The 15,867-nt window shown below is 33.8% G+C and overlaps 2 protein-coding genes across 4 annotated transcripts in view; one reads left to right on the top strand and one right to left on the bottom strand.

The window, feature by feature from the left end:
* LOC126778820 (ribosomal RNA processing protein 1 homolog) overlaps positions 1-15,867 on the top strand; it is a 171,248-nt gene that overhangs the window by 8,057 nt on the left and 147,324 nt on the right. Inside the window, exon 11 of one of the 2 annotated variants that reach the window (XR_007670236.1) lies at positions 116-1,404. Coding sequence is in view for 1 of the 2 variants with exons in the window: in XM_050502520.1 (XP_050358477.1) it covers positions 116-940 (825 nt within the window). In the remaining variant the exon portion in view is untranslated. Of the gene's footprint in view, positions 1-115; positions 2,227-15,867 lie in introns of those variants that run through there. The other variant, XM_050502520.1, reaches the window with a different exon arrangement.
* Positions 5,517-15,867, bottom strand: part of LOC126778787 (protein son of sevenless) — a 28,970-nt gene continuing 18,619 nt past the window's right edge. The window contains exons 29-34 of one of the 2 annotated variants that reach the window (XM_050502448.1): positions 15,672-15,741; positions 13,397-13,465; positions 13,252-13,301; positions 12,998-13,071; positions 12,535-12,707; positions 5,517-12,275 (exon numbers count right to left, since the gene is read on the bottom strand). In XM_050502448.1, coding sequence (XP_050358405.1) covers positions 12,218-12,275; positions 12,535-12,707; positions 12,998-13,071; positions 13,252-13,301; positions 13,397-13,465; positions 15,672-15,741 — 494 coding nt within the window. In that variant the 3' untranslated portion in view covers positions 5,517-12,217. The remainder of the gene's footprint in view (positions 12,276-12,534; positions 12,708-12,997; positions 13,072-13,251; positions 13,302-13,396; positions 13,466-15,671; positions 15,742-15,867) is intronic. The other variant, XM_050502447.1, reaches the window with a different exon arrangement.

The following is a 15,867-nucleotide window of genomic DNA, read 5'->3' on the forward strand; positions in this document are numbered from 1 at the left end:
TGATATTCATAAACTGTATTCTTTAAATAGTTATTTATTGATCTTTATAAGCTACAGAATAAACTCTGTCATCGTAAGATAAAGAAATCTTCAAATGATTACTTTTTTGTTACAGAATGGTGACTGGCAAGTAGAGACAACAAAAACAGACGACAAGACTAAAAAGGAGGAATCAAACAAAGAAAATAAAGCGTCCAAGAAGAAGAATAGGAAGAGAAAACTTCAGAAAGAAGATAATGTACCGCAAGTTGACAATAAAAAACCTAAAACAAATAAAATTGTAACAAATAACGACACAAATAAAGTGAAAACAAATGAAAAACAAGTTAATAATAAAAAAGTTAAACCAAATAATACTAACAACAACCAAAAACAAACAGAATATGCTTCGAACAAACCAAATATGAAACAAAACGACGACACAAAAGCTGGGAAGCAAAAAAAAAACAAGAAAAAATTAAAAAAGGAAAAAGACAAAAAGTTAGCAGAGGAGCCAGCGAAAGTTCTATCTGTTAATAATGCAGATAATACAAAAGGCAGCCCGAAACCTAAAACAAATGACAAACAAACAACAACGCAGACCAATGTTAAGAGAAATAGTGAAAATAAAAACGCTGTGAACGGCAAACCAAATAGAGGGAAGTTGGAACCGAAATTAGTTGTTAATAAAGTGAAAAAGTATGAAAAACAAACGAATGTCAATAATATAAAGAAAGACTCGAGTCCTAAGAAGAAAGCCGTCTTGGAAACACCGAAGAAAGTTAAGTTTGTATTGAAGAACAACAGCATGCAAGCTCCAGTGGATTACTACAAGAGTGTCAGACAAAGCCCCAGCATCCCGTTCGACAGCAGCAAGCAGCCGAACAAGACCAACCTGAAACCGTCCACACCATCCCCCATCAATCCATTCTTTAAAAAGAAGTTTAAATCGAAGTTTTGATATAAATGATTTTTTTTATTTAATTAATTAATATTTTTTTTAATGTATCAATCGATGAGATAATGTTAGGTGATTGGCACAATACAATACAACATACTATTTCAAAATGGAGCCTTTTCACATAATATATAGTATGCTCCATGTCAATATATTTTTTTAATATCAACAGCATGTTTATATAATGACTTTAAGCACTCAATGTTATGTCTTTACAAATATAATCATTTTTACTTTAAACATAAACTGAAAAGCATGACATAAAGTAGTCAAGACAAACAAACAACTTTGAATTGGCGCGATATCGTTGGTCGAGATGTAAATAGTCTGTGGTATTGATTATGAATTCCTGAAAAAATGGCGTTTTGAACGACAGCGAAGGTGCTATTGCAACTTTGTAAGTAAATTTAAAGTGATGTAAGTAATTAAGTGAAATAGTTTTGTATTATTAATAAATAATAAGAACTGTTTTGTAGTGCCTAATATAGCAGAGCTGTTAACAAATCGTATGGATTATGTAAATATAAGGTTTGTTTTTCTCTGTCTGCCATTGGACTATAGTATAGAGACGTAATGTCCATTTTAATAGAAATGATACAAAATGTTATCAATTTTATAGGCAAAATATTAATGTATTATTTTACCATTATGATATTGAGCCGGTTGGCGTGGTTGGTAGAACACTTTCCTTTCACGCCGAAGGTTGTGGGTTCGATTCCCACCCAGGACAGACATGAACATGCCTGTTTGTCCTGAGTCTGGGTGTAATTATCTATATAAGCATGTATTTACAGAAGAAAAATAGTATATGTAGTATATCAGTTGTGTGGTTTCCATAGCACAAGCTCTGTACAAGCTTAATTTGGGATCAGATGGCCGTGTGTGAAAAATGTCCCAGGATATTATTATTATTATTATTATGAATGAATAAGATATTTCAAAAAATAATTACAAAAAGAGCAAACAAATAAAAATTGACATTTGAAAATCGCGCGTTTCAAGATGGCGGCGAACGCTCGCATCTGCGACTTTAAACTTTGACGTTTAGTTATTATTACTTGTGTTGTTCATTTTAAATTATTGGTTTTGTTGCTAAAGATTATGTGAAACTTAATCAGGTTTTCTCATTTTATTGTACAAATCTGTTCGTTCGTTCGACGTATCTGACATTGTGTCGCTATGTAGCTCCTTTAGTGAATGCATTATCTTTAATTGTTGGCATATGTAATAGTAAAGGCGCTTTATTAGGGCTCATGTGTTATAAAAATTCAATAAATGAAGTGTTTTAAATGAAATTTATTTTATTTAAATCCCATATTAATCATGTATTTATGTATGTATGACTGTTAATAAATTGTTTTTTTTTCGAACAATCTACAATTGTTCTTTTCTTCACTTCCCAGGGTTGCTAGGAAGAGAATGTTTTAAGCATTATCTTATTATATTCAATATTGTTAAGGAATGAGTTAAAAACAAATAAAACGTATTCTTCTTCTCTTATAATAAATATTTGGGAAAGATTATAGTTAAACATAGAAATTATAAACAAGAAGTAGTTAGTAAATGAATGTTATAATAATTATCTACATAATACTGAAAATACAATTACTAAAAAATCTAAATATCTTTGGTCATTTGTTAAATCTAAAAAACAAAATACTGACCCGATATATTTTCCTTAAATGTTCCTCACAAATGATAGAATATAATTAATCTTTTAAACAGATATATTTATTTATCTTTTGAGCATTATTCCATCTTTATACCGTGTTCTTGTGTTTGAACTCTGGACCTCGGGATTTGCGGCCTTATATCTAGCCACTGGGCTAACGAGGCAGACGTTTCTTCGGTTAGTACTCAAGTATCATCACAAATCTTACCAGTTTCGTCATGTGCTCGAAGATGAATAAAAATACCGTGGCGACACCTATATGATTCGAAGTATAATTTGCGACATATCGATGGCAGCAAAGTAGATACGGCCATCTGCATTTTTATGAAATTGTTTCTTTAAGAAAATAAGCTTTTATTAACCTCATCTACAAATCTGTATTCGGTAACAGCCTGTGAATATCCCACTGCTGGGCTAAGGCCTCCTTTCCTTTTTTTTGAGGAGAAGGTTTGGAGCTTATTCCACCACGCTGCTCCAATGCGGGTTGGTAAAATACATATGTGGCAGAATATCAATGAAATCAGACACATGCAGGTTTCCTCAAGATGTTTTCCTTCACCGTTATGAATGAATTATAAACACAAATTAAGCACATGAAAATTCAGTGGTGCTTGCCCGGTTTGAACCCACGATCATCGGTTAAGATTCACGCGTTCTAACCAAAAGGCCATCTCGACTGTCGGCTCAGGCTGACAGTCTGTATTAAAGTTATTTTAATTTTTCTAAGTAATTACAATAATCTGGTACGTAAATGAATACACCTACACTCGAATTTTAACAAACGCCGCAGTAGAAACGGACATTTGAATTCGTCCGCCTTTACCTCGGAGAATCCGCAGATGATTGAAACGCAAGCGAAGATATCAGTCACTTGTCACACTTTTGCGCATACGCAGTTATGCGGGTACGCAGTTAATTTATCGCACTTTTTGTTAAAATTATATTGTTTACAGCACTTTACATTTATGTATTTTTAAAATATTAGTTTCTATCAAGATACCTACCATGATTTTACAAAAATATCAAACACAGTAGAGTAGGAGAATCAACTGCAGTTGACGACTCAGAATTTAAAGATCAACCTTTTTTTTATATAGAATAGGAAGGTGGACGAGCATATGGGCCACCTGATGGTAAGTGGTCACCAAACGCCCTTAGACATTGGCATTGTAAGAAATGTCAACCATCGCTTATAGCCAATGCGCCACCAACCTTGGGAACTAAGATTTTATGTCCCTTGTGCCTGTAATTACACTGGCTCACTCACCCTTCAAACCGGAACACAACAATATCAAGTATTGCTGTTTTGCGGTAGAATATCTGATGAGTGGGTGGTACCTACCCAGACGAGCTTGCACAAAGCCCTACCACCAGTAACTTAGTTTATTCGCACCTCATCGTTAACGTTTTATCTCTTTTTTTTCATTAGAAGAAGTTTGAAAGTGATAATAATTGTTGAGTTATAAAATTTCTTTACATTTTATACTTGGTAACTAATTTTTACTAATATTATAAAGCTACAGTTTGTTTGGTTGAACGCGCTAATCTCAAGAAATACCGGTTCAAATTAAAAATTATTTTAGTTTTGAATTGCCCATTTATCAAAGAAGGTTATTACATTTAACATCAAGCTACAACCAATGGGAGCTAAGCATCAATAAAAAATGTTGCAGAAACGGGGAAAATGTATTCTTTTTGAGAGCTTTCGTTGCGTGCGCTGCCTAAACGGTTAAAGTTAAGCAACAATCACGTATGCCAGAATTGTTTTTCCTAAAAATAAAAAAAGAGTCCACCTTATCATATGTGTTTAATTTAAGCATTAAAATATGACGGAATAGATTTAAGAGACTGTTTTTCTTATGGCCAATTGTATGTTGCCTTATGTACATCTGGTTTGCGAAAACTAATAGATATCCCACGAAAATAAAACTAAGAATGTTGTTATGACTGAAATACTATAAATTCGATTTTAATGATTTTTTTTAAGTTATACACGGGTGGAACCGCGGGCACAGCTCGTTACCAATATAACACTTAACTGAGTGATCAATAGCCTGATATTCTGTAAATTTCAAGGCTGATTATACTTTTAACAAACAGTGACATTAATCTTTTATTTGTATATTAGCATTATACTAAATTTAAATTCATTAATAAAAAAATGATTTTCTTTGATAGTTGATCTGGTATGATTTACTTAAAAATACTTTTGATTTTTTGTCCATAAACAAAAACATATAACTATTATGAATAAATAAAAACAGTATTATATTAACTGCATTATTATTAAAACAAAACATTGGCGTGGCTTAGAAAATTAAATGAGCTTAACTGAGAGCTATGTAAAATGTAATATGCAAATGCAATATGCAAAATGCAATATGCAAAATGCAATGTAATATGCAAAAAAAGTAAATGAAGACAACTACAAAATTCTAGTCTAAAAATGTTGAATATTGTTTTATGGTGTTAGATTTATTTAAATATCCTTAAAACATAGTTCTGGAGGTTGTTACCTTAATTTATCAAATACTTTAATTAGAATGAGCACTATTTTGATTACAACGAATAAACGGATATCAGGTAGATGTCTTCTTTTACGTAGAGGCTTTTACAGAGTAAAAAAATACATATACATTATTTCAGAAAAACCAACGAAAGTTTCATGTCAATTGGTACATAAATCTCGAAATGGTTACTATTTTTTACTTAATGTGATCTCCTGAAAAATTGCTATAATATATATGTCTGTATCTACTTTGCTGCCATCGATTGTCTGTGTGCTTATAAACCCGCATTGGAGCAGCATGATGGAATCGCCTCTAAACCTTCTCCTTTGTAACTTTAACAACCGATTATTTAGTTGACGATATATAAGGGTATTGAAATAAAACGAATACATTTATAACTGTGTATATAATGTTTCTACATCGCGCTCGATGCTATATATACAAGTATTATATAATTTACATGGTCACATCTTAACTAATGATTTAAGAAACAAAACCATAGACTATACAAGATAAGGGCAAATCAAAAAAATCCATAATAAAAAAAAAACTTAAATCGAATTGCATTGAAGTAAAAAAACGAGTGTAGCCTATGGTACATTGTTTCTAATAACTTTAAAGTTATCTAAAGCGCTTTAATGCAATGTTCTAAAACATAATTTTTAGAGACGAAACTTCGTGTAAGACCGAGTATTATCTGTCTCTCTCTCACATATATCTGAATCTCCCTCGATTGTCACGAATGCGTCAGGCAGCCTCGAGTTTCAAGCCATATACTATACATATTGTAACATTAAGAAATGCGACTCGGGGAATCACCTAGCCAAGCTTTTTTTTTATTTACAAAGACGCGCACAGACGGCCACGGTCCACATACAGCCTAAGCGAAACTACATTATTATACAAATATATCGATACCTACTTAAAATAACAAGCGCGGTCGTCTGTACTGTATAGACACCATACACGTGACGTAACACGTGTCTGAGCGAGATAGCTATATAACAATCGTTCTGTTTCCCTCGCACTTTTTCCAACATATTACAATATGGCAGACACCCTGTACATTTCACGCAAAATATTCCTCGACAGAGAACGCATAATGATTATTTACAATCGGCTGATATATTTCCTTATAAATTATACTTTACAAATTAGTAAGAAACAATTATGGTAAAAACTGATCATATCGTATTGTAACCTTTGCTTACCTCATGTGGAAGAAATTTAGTGTCTGTGCATGACGTCATTTTGAATCCAATATGGCGATGAATGATATCATTTTAATGCAACTATTAAAAAAACACTTTACAATGACCTTGTTGATTAGGCCACGCCCACATATCGCATTTCAAAAGAGAAATGAGAATGAGATTGGCAAAAGAAAAACTTATTTAATCGAGAAGCTCTAAGGGCTTGGAGTTTGTCTCAAGAGTGGGTAGAACTCTTGTATATTAAGGACATCTCAAATCCTTAATCAGAAACCAACTTAATAAAGATTTAGGCTTTTTATATGTATATACTAATCAAGCTGAAGTATTTATTTGAACGCATTAAACACAGAATTTACGAGAACGATTTAAAAAAAAGAACGCTTTATAATTCACAATCGCTAATTATCAATTTCCAAAGCTATTTCTTCAAAAATGAAGGATTTGCATACAAACTCACCATCTATCACCTCAGGGGTTACATTATCAAATATCCTTCCCCAGTGATAGCCAACCGTGTAAAAGGAACCCGTATGCAAATTTTCATGATATTATAGTTTGGCCTGAGCGCTAACATATAAATCAGGCAGTCAGACATTTATTATTTTATATACATAGATTACATCAGCTTGTATTATATATAAGAAATAATATCAATCGATATATTTACACGTTCCACGTAATCATTATCATCTACTGAATTATAAATAAATTCATAATCATCGTAACTACAAAATTTAAATTTCATCTCACAAAATTCAACATCAATATATATATTTGTGAATAAACCTTACAAATACATATACTCGGCATCTACATGTCGATCGTACATATGTATACATTTTTACATAAATTTATTTCATTATTCCAGTCACTGGCAACGATACTGGTATACTGTGACATAATCTGTATCCGCTGTGTTTATACGTTATAAAATCGAAAATAATAATATTATCTGTGATTCGATATTGGCAGTTCATTAATATTGATAAGCGAACTCGGTTCTCTTAATTCATATGAATTTTTGAGTCATTTCATTTCTTTTTTTTATCGACAGATACCTGTAATTAAAAAAAAATGGCCGTCGTAATCTCATGTAGATACGGATGTTGGTACGTGTATTTCTATATAAGATGACATTACATAAAAACATACATATAAATATTAAAACATCATTGTTGATGTTTGTCGTCTGTATAAAGTAACAGCAAGTAATTATCCCACGGCTGGGCTAAGGGCTCCTTCCAGCACGCTACTCAAATCGTGGTGGATACAGGATGGTAACTTTTTTAAGCACGTAAATATTCAGTGACTAGTAGTTAATATCCTCGTATCTAACCACTGAGCCATCGGGGCTCTATAAAAAATGTCAACTGTACAATGAAAAACAAATTCAAACGCCTTAAATATAACATTCAACGGATATATCGCTTGTAATGACGAACAATTAAATTATTTACATATAATTAATTGCACGGTGTGTCCATTTTAGCTTTTTTTAATATTGTTACGAGAAAACCTCAAAAATATTTCAGGAAGACGTAATTTTTTTTTTTTAAATCACAGATAATAAATTATTAAAAAAAAAACCTATTAACGTTGCTGCTGTTAAATTTATCTAATATTAATAAGTCGGTTTGTTAGTGCCAACGCGTTGGACATCTGGTATAGACTTTTATTACATGTATATGTTTTGTTATTATATGTAAATATATTAAATGTATCATAAAATAATATAATTTCGCTATAGCACTAACCGATCGACTTATTTTTGTATGTATCGTCTCCGACTACTGCAATGTTCACACTTGATGTGTATTATACTAAAATTATTAATCTCAAAGTCACCCGCGCAAGAGACGCTAAAGTTCTCATCTGTGTGCGCAAGCACAGACTGCTGGGTTGCTGCATTCCCCGACTCTCACGATGGGACGGCAATCTGACACAGGTGTTAGGAGTTCTAGCGCAGGAATGGACTTCACGTGTACACCGAGGCACGGCTGTGTGAACACTGGCAACTATCAAACTCCTGTGTCACTACGAATCTCTCTACAGGAAAACTCAATATACATACTAAAAATGATGCTATTTCATAAAACGAATAATAAAACTTTATAGTTGAAATAATACAAGTTCAATGAAATAACGATTTTGATATAAAAAAAAAAAACATTAACGAATCGGATCGTTCAAGAAGACAGGAACGAAAGATAAAGCTCACTGAGTATCATTCGCTACTTCTTTTCAGATTTGTGTCTTGTGATGTAACTTCTAGCATCGATAAGTAATTATTGTACAAATAAAATTTAAACGAACAGACATCAAGCGTGAAAACAGTACGAAACAGACGTATTGCTTTCCATGAAATTATCGTGTAAGGCAACATTAGTTTTTTTTTGTACTGGATTATGTCTCGGTATTGTTTTGCGACCTCATATGAGTTCTCAGGCTGTTTACGAGATAGTGGGGGGGGGGGGGGTTTGTTTAACAACTATAATATATCTAGATAAATTTCAAACCGAATGAAACTGATATTCAATATAAACGCTCATGAAATTACAGCTTACAATCTTATGTTTATATTTTAATTAAAATTGGACCATTATATTAAAAACAATATGCTCCGTTCACATGACATATCGTTTTGAATTTATCTAGATTTATTAAAAAAAAAAGCCTTAGAATACTATCCGGTAACATAAGGATCACATAACACCGAGACTATTATATACTACATAAGCCGCTGCAGTTAACGTGACATGACGGAAGTAATGTTAGGTTAAAAGATCCATTATACATATAACTACAATATATTTTAACTTATCATACGCTTTGTGCGATACTCCGTTAGTGTGGCACGACCTTTATGGCTATATTTATATACGATATCTAATTGCGATATTTATATGGGCTACGTATATAAAAAGTGATAATAACAATAAACGCCGTGACATACGGTAAAGTTGCAGGTATCTTGGGCCATTGACGATCTTAAAATAAAAAAAAAAAACAACAAAAAAATACCAATGGAAGATACTTTGTACATTCGACAGCAATAAGATAGGTAGAACGAGATGCGGTTCCATTTTTAAAATATGTTAAATATGAAAAGTACAGTTACCATAACGATAATAATTATACGGTACGGTTAGCAAAAAAAACTTATGTTTATTTCCTAACCGTACCGTATTTATCATGATTGACTTTTTTTATAGTGTTTATTAACTTTCCTGCTGAAACTGTACAGACCACACAATTTAATACATAGGTGTTTAATTTATTAACAGAAACTGAATGAACAAATCTCGTTAAGCAAATCAAATTACGACATTTTCATGTTTAAAAACCGCAAGTACGTTCTACGTCATCATCGTTCAAATTAATTTAATCGCTAAATACAAAAAATATATACACGTTGTATATTAAAATCGAGTATTTGAAGATTCTAAAATATTTTAATCTAAACATATACATATATAATTAAAACGGAGCGGGCTGTCGGAATTTAGAACATTTGTATATAAAACATTTTAAATATATGGATATATATAATCAATTATAGATTTTTAAGTATCAGGTAACGTCAGCATGTCACTATTATAAATCCATTCCTAGAATTCTCTTAAGGATCATCTATAAAAACGTTACATTTACATTAAAATCTGCATAGTCAACTTTAATATATATAATTTACAAACCGCTCGCTCTTATATACTTATATTATATCTCTTTACATAACATATTTATTTACAATAAATGCTTAATGAGCATGGGTATTTCTTCAATTTTTATTATATCGTAAAATTGTTTTGTTATCATTATTTATAATAATAATATTTTGTAATCTAAATTTATTTATACTATTTATTGGCACTGCACAGGACATTTTGTTAGGAGATGCCAAATAATTATAAAGAAAAATCTTCGGGCGCGATAAGGGACAGACAAGGTCGTTAGAGAAACGCTTCTGGCGCGAAAACGTTTCACTGTATCACGTGCACGCGATTTTTTTTTTGAACAATGACACAGTAGTATTTTGCTTTTAAGGATTTAGTTTTCGATATTAATTATAGATGTTATATAGCTCTTGCCGATTAAATCTATGTAGCAATTTTTTGTTTGGGAGAAATGGCATTTGTAGTTACGTGTTAACTTCAAACCAATGTGTAATGTAAGATATGAAAAACAAATCATCTGTTCATTTAAATGTAATTTAGTGTCTTTTTTTCGGAGAGATGAACTTGAGGTAACTGCATCATGGCTATCCAATATATATATGACCGTCAATGACGTCATTTGGAACTCGAAAAGTACGGTTAGCAAAATAAATATTTTACGAATAACGTTTTCTTTTTTTTACTTAATTCTTTGTTGGATTAATGTGACGTGTCACTTACCACTTCAAGCTCTTTTTTATTACATTTATATTTATAAGACCTTTTGAAGTGATAGATTTTTTTTTATAACGCTACTTTTTTATACGCTTTTATTTTGTTAACAAACGCGCATGTAATGTTTTGTCAAATTAAAATCAAGTATTGCATGTAATTCTCTACGAAAGAAAATGGAGGCTATTTATGAGAGCATTCGTGTTATTTAACTATTTGAATCAATACGTCGATAGAACATTCTAATGTACACAAACAAACAACGTCATAAAAGTTAATATTCAAAACGATTAGTTTTGATTACGGATGGTACATCTACGAGGCGTAAATCAAAAGCTACGAACAACAGATAAACGTCAATTGGAATTAATTTACTAAACGAATATTGTAACCGCGCTTCAAACGTACTTTTGACATTATCAGAATGGCATATGCCTTAACATATGTTTTGTATATATAATTCTAATGTATATAACGACTGGACAAATACAGTTCACGAACGCTCTGCGAAATGCCATTTTTTTCATAATCTTTTTCAGTCCACAGACTATTAATAATTTGCCAACTAATTACCGGCCAATTTATCGTTACATAAAATATAATTTGATAAACAATCGATATAATAATTATATCGCATATATTAGAAAATATAAACATTAGCATGCAGCATTGCTATTCTGTAAGAACGCACTTCCCTCACCCGTGAAATGTTGACATACAATATTGATGTCCCTTTCTGACATATCACGACCGTTTTCTGCTGTGAATTACCAATTTCTTCTTACAGAATAACCATACTGCACGTAAAACATTTGCGAATTGAGTGTTTATCTAGTTATATTTTATAAAACGATATGTTTGTCGCTTGAATGGTTTCTGAATTTTTTTAGCAATATTATCATTTTCCATACGTTTTTTAGTTAGCTGATTAGTTAAACATTGATCTCTCTCTTTCTGACATCATTGATTTGACATTCGATAGAAGGAGACAGAGCATTGTTTTAATCACCCGCAACAAACACAATCAATGAATTGGCTGAATTGAATTGTTTTTAAGTAATATATTAATATGCCAATGAAATGCTTTTTTTATATAATATTGGATGAGTTTTATAATTATTGTAATTAATTATTTAACTTTTAAATTATATTTGATACATTAAAAATCAATTTTAATTAGCATAAAATCTCTTGTGTACTTTTTCTTTTGAATATTTTGGAAGGAGTTTATCGTGAAATGGAATAAAAATAACTTTTTTAATCTATCACAGTACGGTATGTTACTTAATTTTATAGATTTTTATAATTTTTGTTTATTTATTTGCCAGGACGATATGACGACGTCAGTTCTATCTGAATTAGTTTAATTTGTAACTATTATCTATCTATTGGTGCGCCGGTCACGCTCGTGTGCCGCGGCGGGGTGGGGCAGGTTAGAGCCGCGTCCGCCGTGACGGCTGCAGGTCGTCGGGTGGGCTCTGGCGGTAGTGCGGTGGTGGTTACGTTCGCGGCGCGACCGCTGCCGCGGCTGGTTTAGGTGGTAGTTTTGGAGCTAATCTGTAACGAAAGTTATATTTATTATTGTTACTGTAATGTTCTGCATGTTTCGAACATTATTTTTTTTCTACTTTTATTTCCTATTTTTTTTATTGACAACTTATATACATATGTTTACTTCAAGATAGATGTTTTGTCACATTACGTAGTCGGTAATTTTGCGGTTTAATTTTATCTATACGTCTCGTGTTTGTTTTTACTATAAATATTAAGAATATTGTTGTAAGCATATTGTCCCGGGAGTCCCCGCGGTACTCACGCGGCGGTGTGCCGTCGCTGCAGCAGCGCGGAGTGCGCCGGCCGCAGCAGCTCGGGCGGGGGCGGGGGCCGCGGCGGCAGCGGGGGGGGCCCGCCGCCCGCCGCGGGGGGGCCCGGCGCCGCGGGGGACGAGCCCGAGGGGGACCCGCCCGCCACGCACTCGTTCCACGACGACTGCGAGGCGAACACACATTTATTACAATCCGTTATTGGATTAACATTAATTTGGAGCAACTACGAAATACGAGGGACTTCTACATCTCATATATCAGTGTCTATGTGTTGCCTAATTACTGCTCATTTATTTTAAAATAAATTAAATATTAGGTAGGGCTTTAGGAGATCCCTCAACCCTATACTACTATACTTGAAACTTTAGCGACACTGAAGTCGTATTATAAAAAGTCACACACACACACAGTACCAGGGACGGTATCTACGTCAGTAATACAAGTATAGCTCACGAGGTGCGGCGTGTGCGGCGCGGCGGAGTCCCGGCGCCGGCGCGGCGGCAGCGGCGGGGGGGCCGCGCCCTCCGCTGTGGACATACCGCGCGTTAGCACCGCCGTACAGTCGATTACATACCAACTATATATTAAAGTGTGTTGTATCCGGCTCGTAGGACCAACAAGAAATTACTTGAAAAATATGTAATAAAATGCAAAAACAACCGCATGTTCTATTATAATATAGCAGAAAAATAATTGGCTATACTTACAATTGTGGTGCGCTGACGGCGAAGTCGCTGAAGGAAAACTAAAGGCACCTCTAAAAATAAAAAAATAAATGTATTAGTAATTGGTTCGTGTGCCGAAGACTAGGGCTCGCTGGGGTCCAAGCAATGACCTTCTAGTGTGTAATACCTGTCTAGTAGCAGCGGACTGATCGGAGGGGCAGGCGCAGGTGATCGCTTCGGAGACATGGCTGGACTTCTGTAATTTAATTATTTATAAATTATTCACACATCACACCCAGACGGTGATTCTCTAACACGAGGACCACATGGTCGTTTAGACTTCATATTTCAAGTGACACTCTTAGAGAAACAAACTTTGTTTGAACAACCCTGTTTTAATCCAAAGTCGTTAAGCCATATTGCCTTCGTGTATTACAACGACGATAATAACGAAGCTGAGAGGAACCTAATGAACAGAACACAAACGGTGACCTCCCAGAAAATTCTGGACCGAAAACTTCTTTCCAAGTCCTTTATATAGTTTACTCCATCATGGACAGGACTATCTAGAAATTCAGAAACCCACTAAGATCAACACGATAAAGAGAACACAGCAAGAAAGTTTGTCTTCGACAAACAACAATTTTAATACCTAAGCTCGACCAAGTAATAGAAAAATGCACCAAATGTACGGACAACATATCTGTGGAGATTAGACTTAATAATATTTAATTATAAAAACGTGTTTCCTGTCTAAAGGGTTCCCTGCCTAAAGTTACTGGTGGCAGGGCTTCGTGCAAGCTCGTCTGGGTAGGTACCACTTACTCATCGGATATTCTACCGCCAAACAGTAGTACTTGGTATTGTTGTGTTCCAGTTTGAAAGATGAGTCAGCCAATGTCAGGCACAAGTGACATAACATCTTAGTTCCCAAGGTTGGTGGCGCATTGGCGATGTAAGCGATGATTAACGTTTCTTACCAATGTCTATGGGCGTTGGTGACCACTTACCATCAGGTGACCCATTTGCTCGTCCACTTACTTATTCAATAAAAAAAAAAAACACAGCCGGGTTAAATATTAAAATTAAAATATCACAATCACAAAATTAAATTTTTAAGATTACGATTCTACTATTTGAGAGCAAGTTGTATTTACCTTTTAGGAATATTTAAAACGAATTTAAATTATTATTTTTAATAATTTTAAACACTTCATAAATTTCTGAAACCAAATCAGGAAATGAATGTTTTTTTATTATAAAACAAACAACAGATTAATACACACACACCGTATTGCAGAACAGAAATTCAATATTATAAAAGTTTTGTAATTAATACGATAATTACTAATCTCATAGTTTTAATTTACAACAGATAATAAATGTCACATTATATTTATTTTTTAGTAATTTATAATAGGTTGGTAGGTTTACTAAATGGGCAAAGTGATGTTAAGTGGTCACCACCGCACATAGACATATTGGCGCTGTAAGAAAAATTAACCATTCCTTATATTATAAGTTATAATGCCATCGAAACCGATTTCGGCCACGGCGGCCAATCTAAAGAGAGATTAGCCAACTACGCAGGAGATATTATAGTGCACAAATGTGTGCGCAAGCACAGGTGCACTCTCTATTTCCTAACTCTCATAATCTGATGGGAAGGCAATCCGACACGAGCGGAAAGAGTTCAGGCGCAGAACCAACGGCTTTACGTGCTGTCCGAGGCACGGGAGTGTACACACTTCTAATTCCTAGACTCCGGGCTGCTACTGGGAATTTTCGACAGAAATACTCAATAACTTTTTATCAGCCCGACCTAGCATTTGAACCCAGGACCTCCGGTTCTGCGGCCTTACACATAGCCACTAGACCAACGAGGCAGTTCCTTACATTGTGTATATATCATGATAAGTGGGTAGTACCTGCACCTCGAGCACAAAGATAGGGCACCGAGTTAAGTAAAAGTACTTGTGCCTAATATAGCAGAGCTTTTGGCAAATCGCGTGGATTATGTATATGTAAGGCTTGTTCATCTTTACTTCTTCGATTGGAATAGGTTTATACATACAATTGTATTTGATATAAACAGTGTTATCTATTCAAATAAATACAATTAAAGTGTCCGTCTGTGGTTACAAAATATGTACTCCTTTTAAGTTAATAAGGCGTTTTGCAAGTTACCAAAACAATGCAGACACACGCAGGTTTCCTCACGATGTTTTCCTTCACCGTCAAACACGAGATGAATTATAACCACAAATTAAGCACATGAAAATTCAGTGGTGCTTGCTCGATTTTGAACCCACGATCATCGGTTAAGATTCACGCGTTCTTACCACTGGGCCATCTCGGCCATTATGTACATTAAAATGGAAGATTTTGAAAGGTATATTATATTGCTAGGTTTTTTTTTAAATAGTTTCATTACTTAGTGTGTAGTAGTGATTCGGACTTACCGGAACAGTTCATGGTGCTTCGGACTCGGCAGTGGGCGGTCCGGGGGCTCGGGTGGGGGTTCGCACGCTGCTGACACACACATTATCAATCTTCAATAACTTATTATTTTATTTAAACTAGTTTTATAATCAGATTTTATCATATATGTATATAAACAAAACATACATGCTCTATATTTAAAATACATAACTTTGA

This window comes from Nymphalis io, chromosome 27 (genome assembly GCF_905147045.1).
Source record: "Nymphalis io chromosome 27, ilAglIoxx1.1, whole genome shotgun sequence".
In the NCBI taxonomy this organism is placed as follows: Eukaryota; Metazoa; Arthropoda; class Insecta; order Lepidoptera; family Nymphalidae; genus Nymphalis; species Nymphalis io.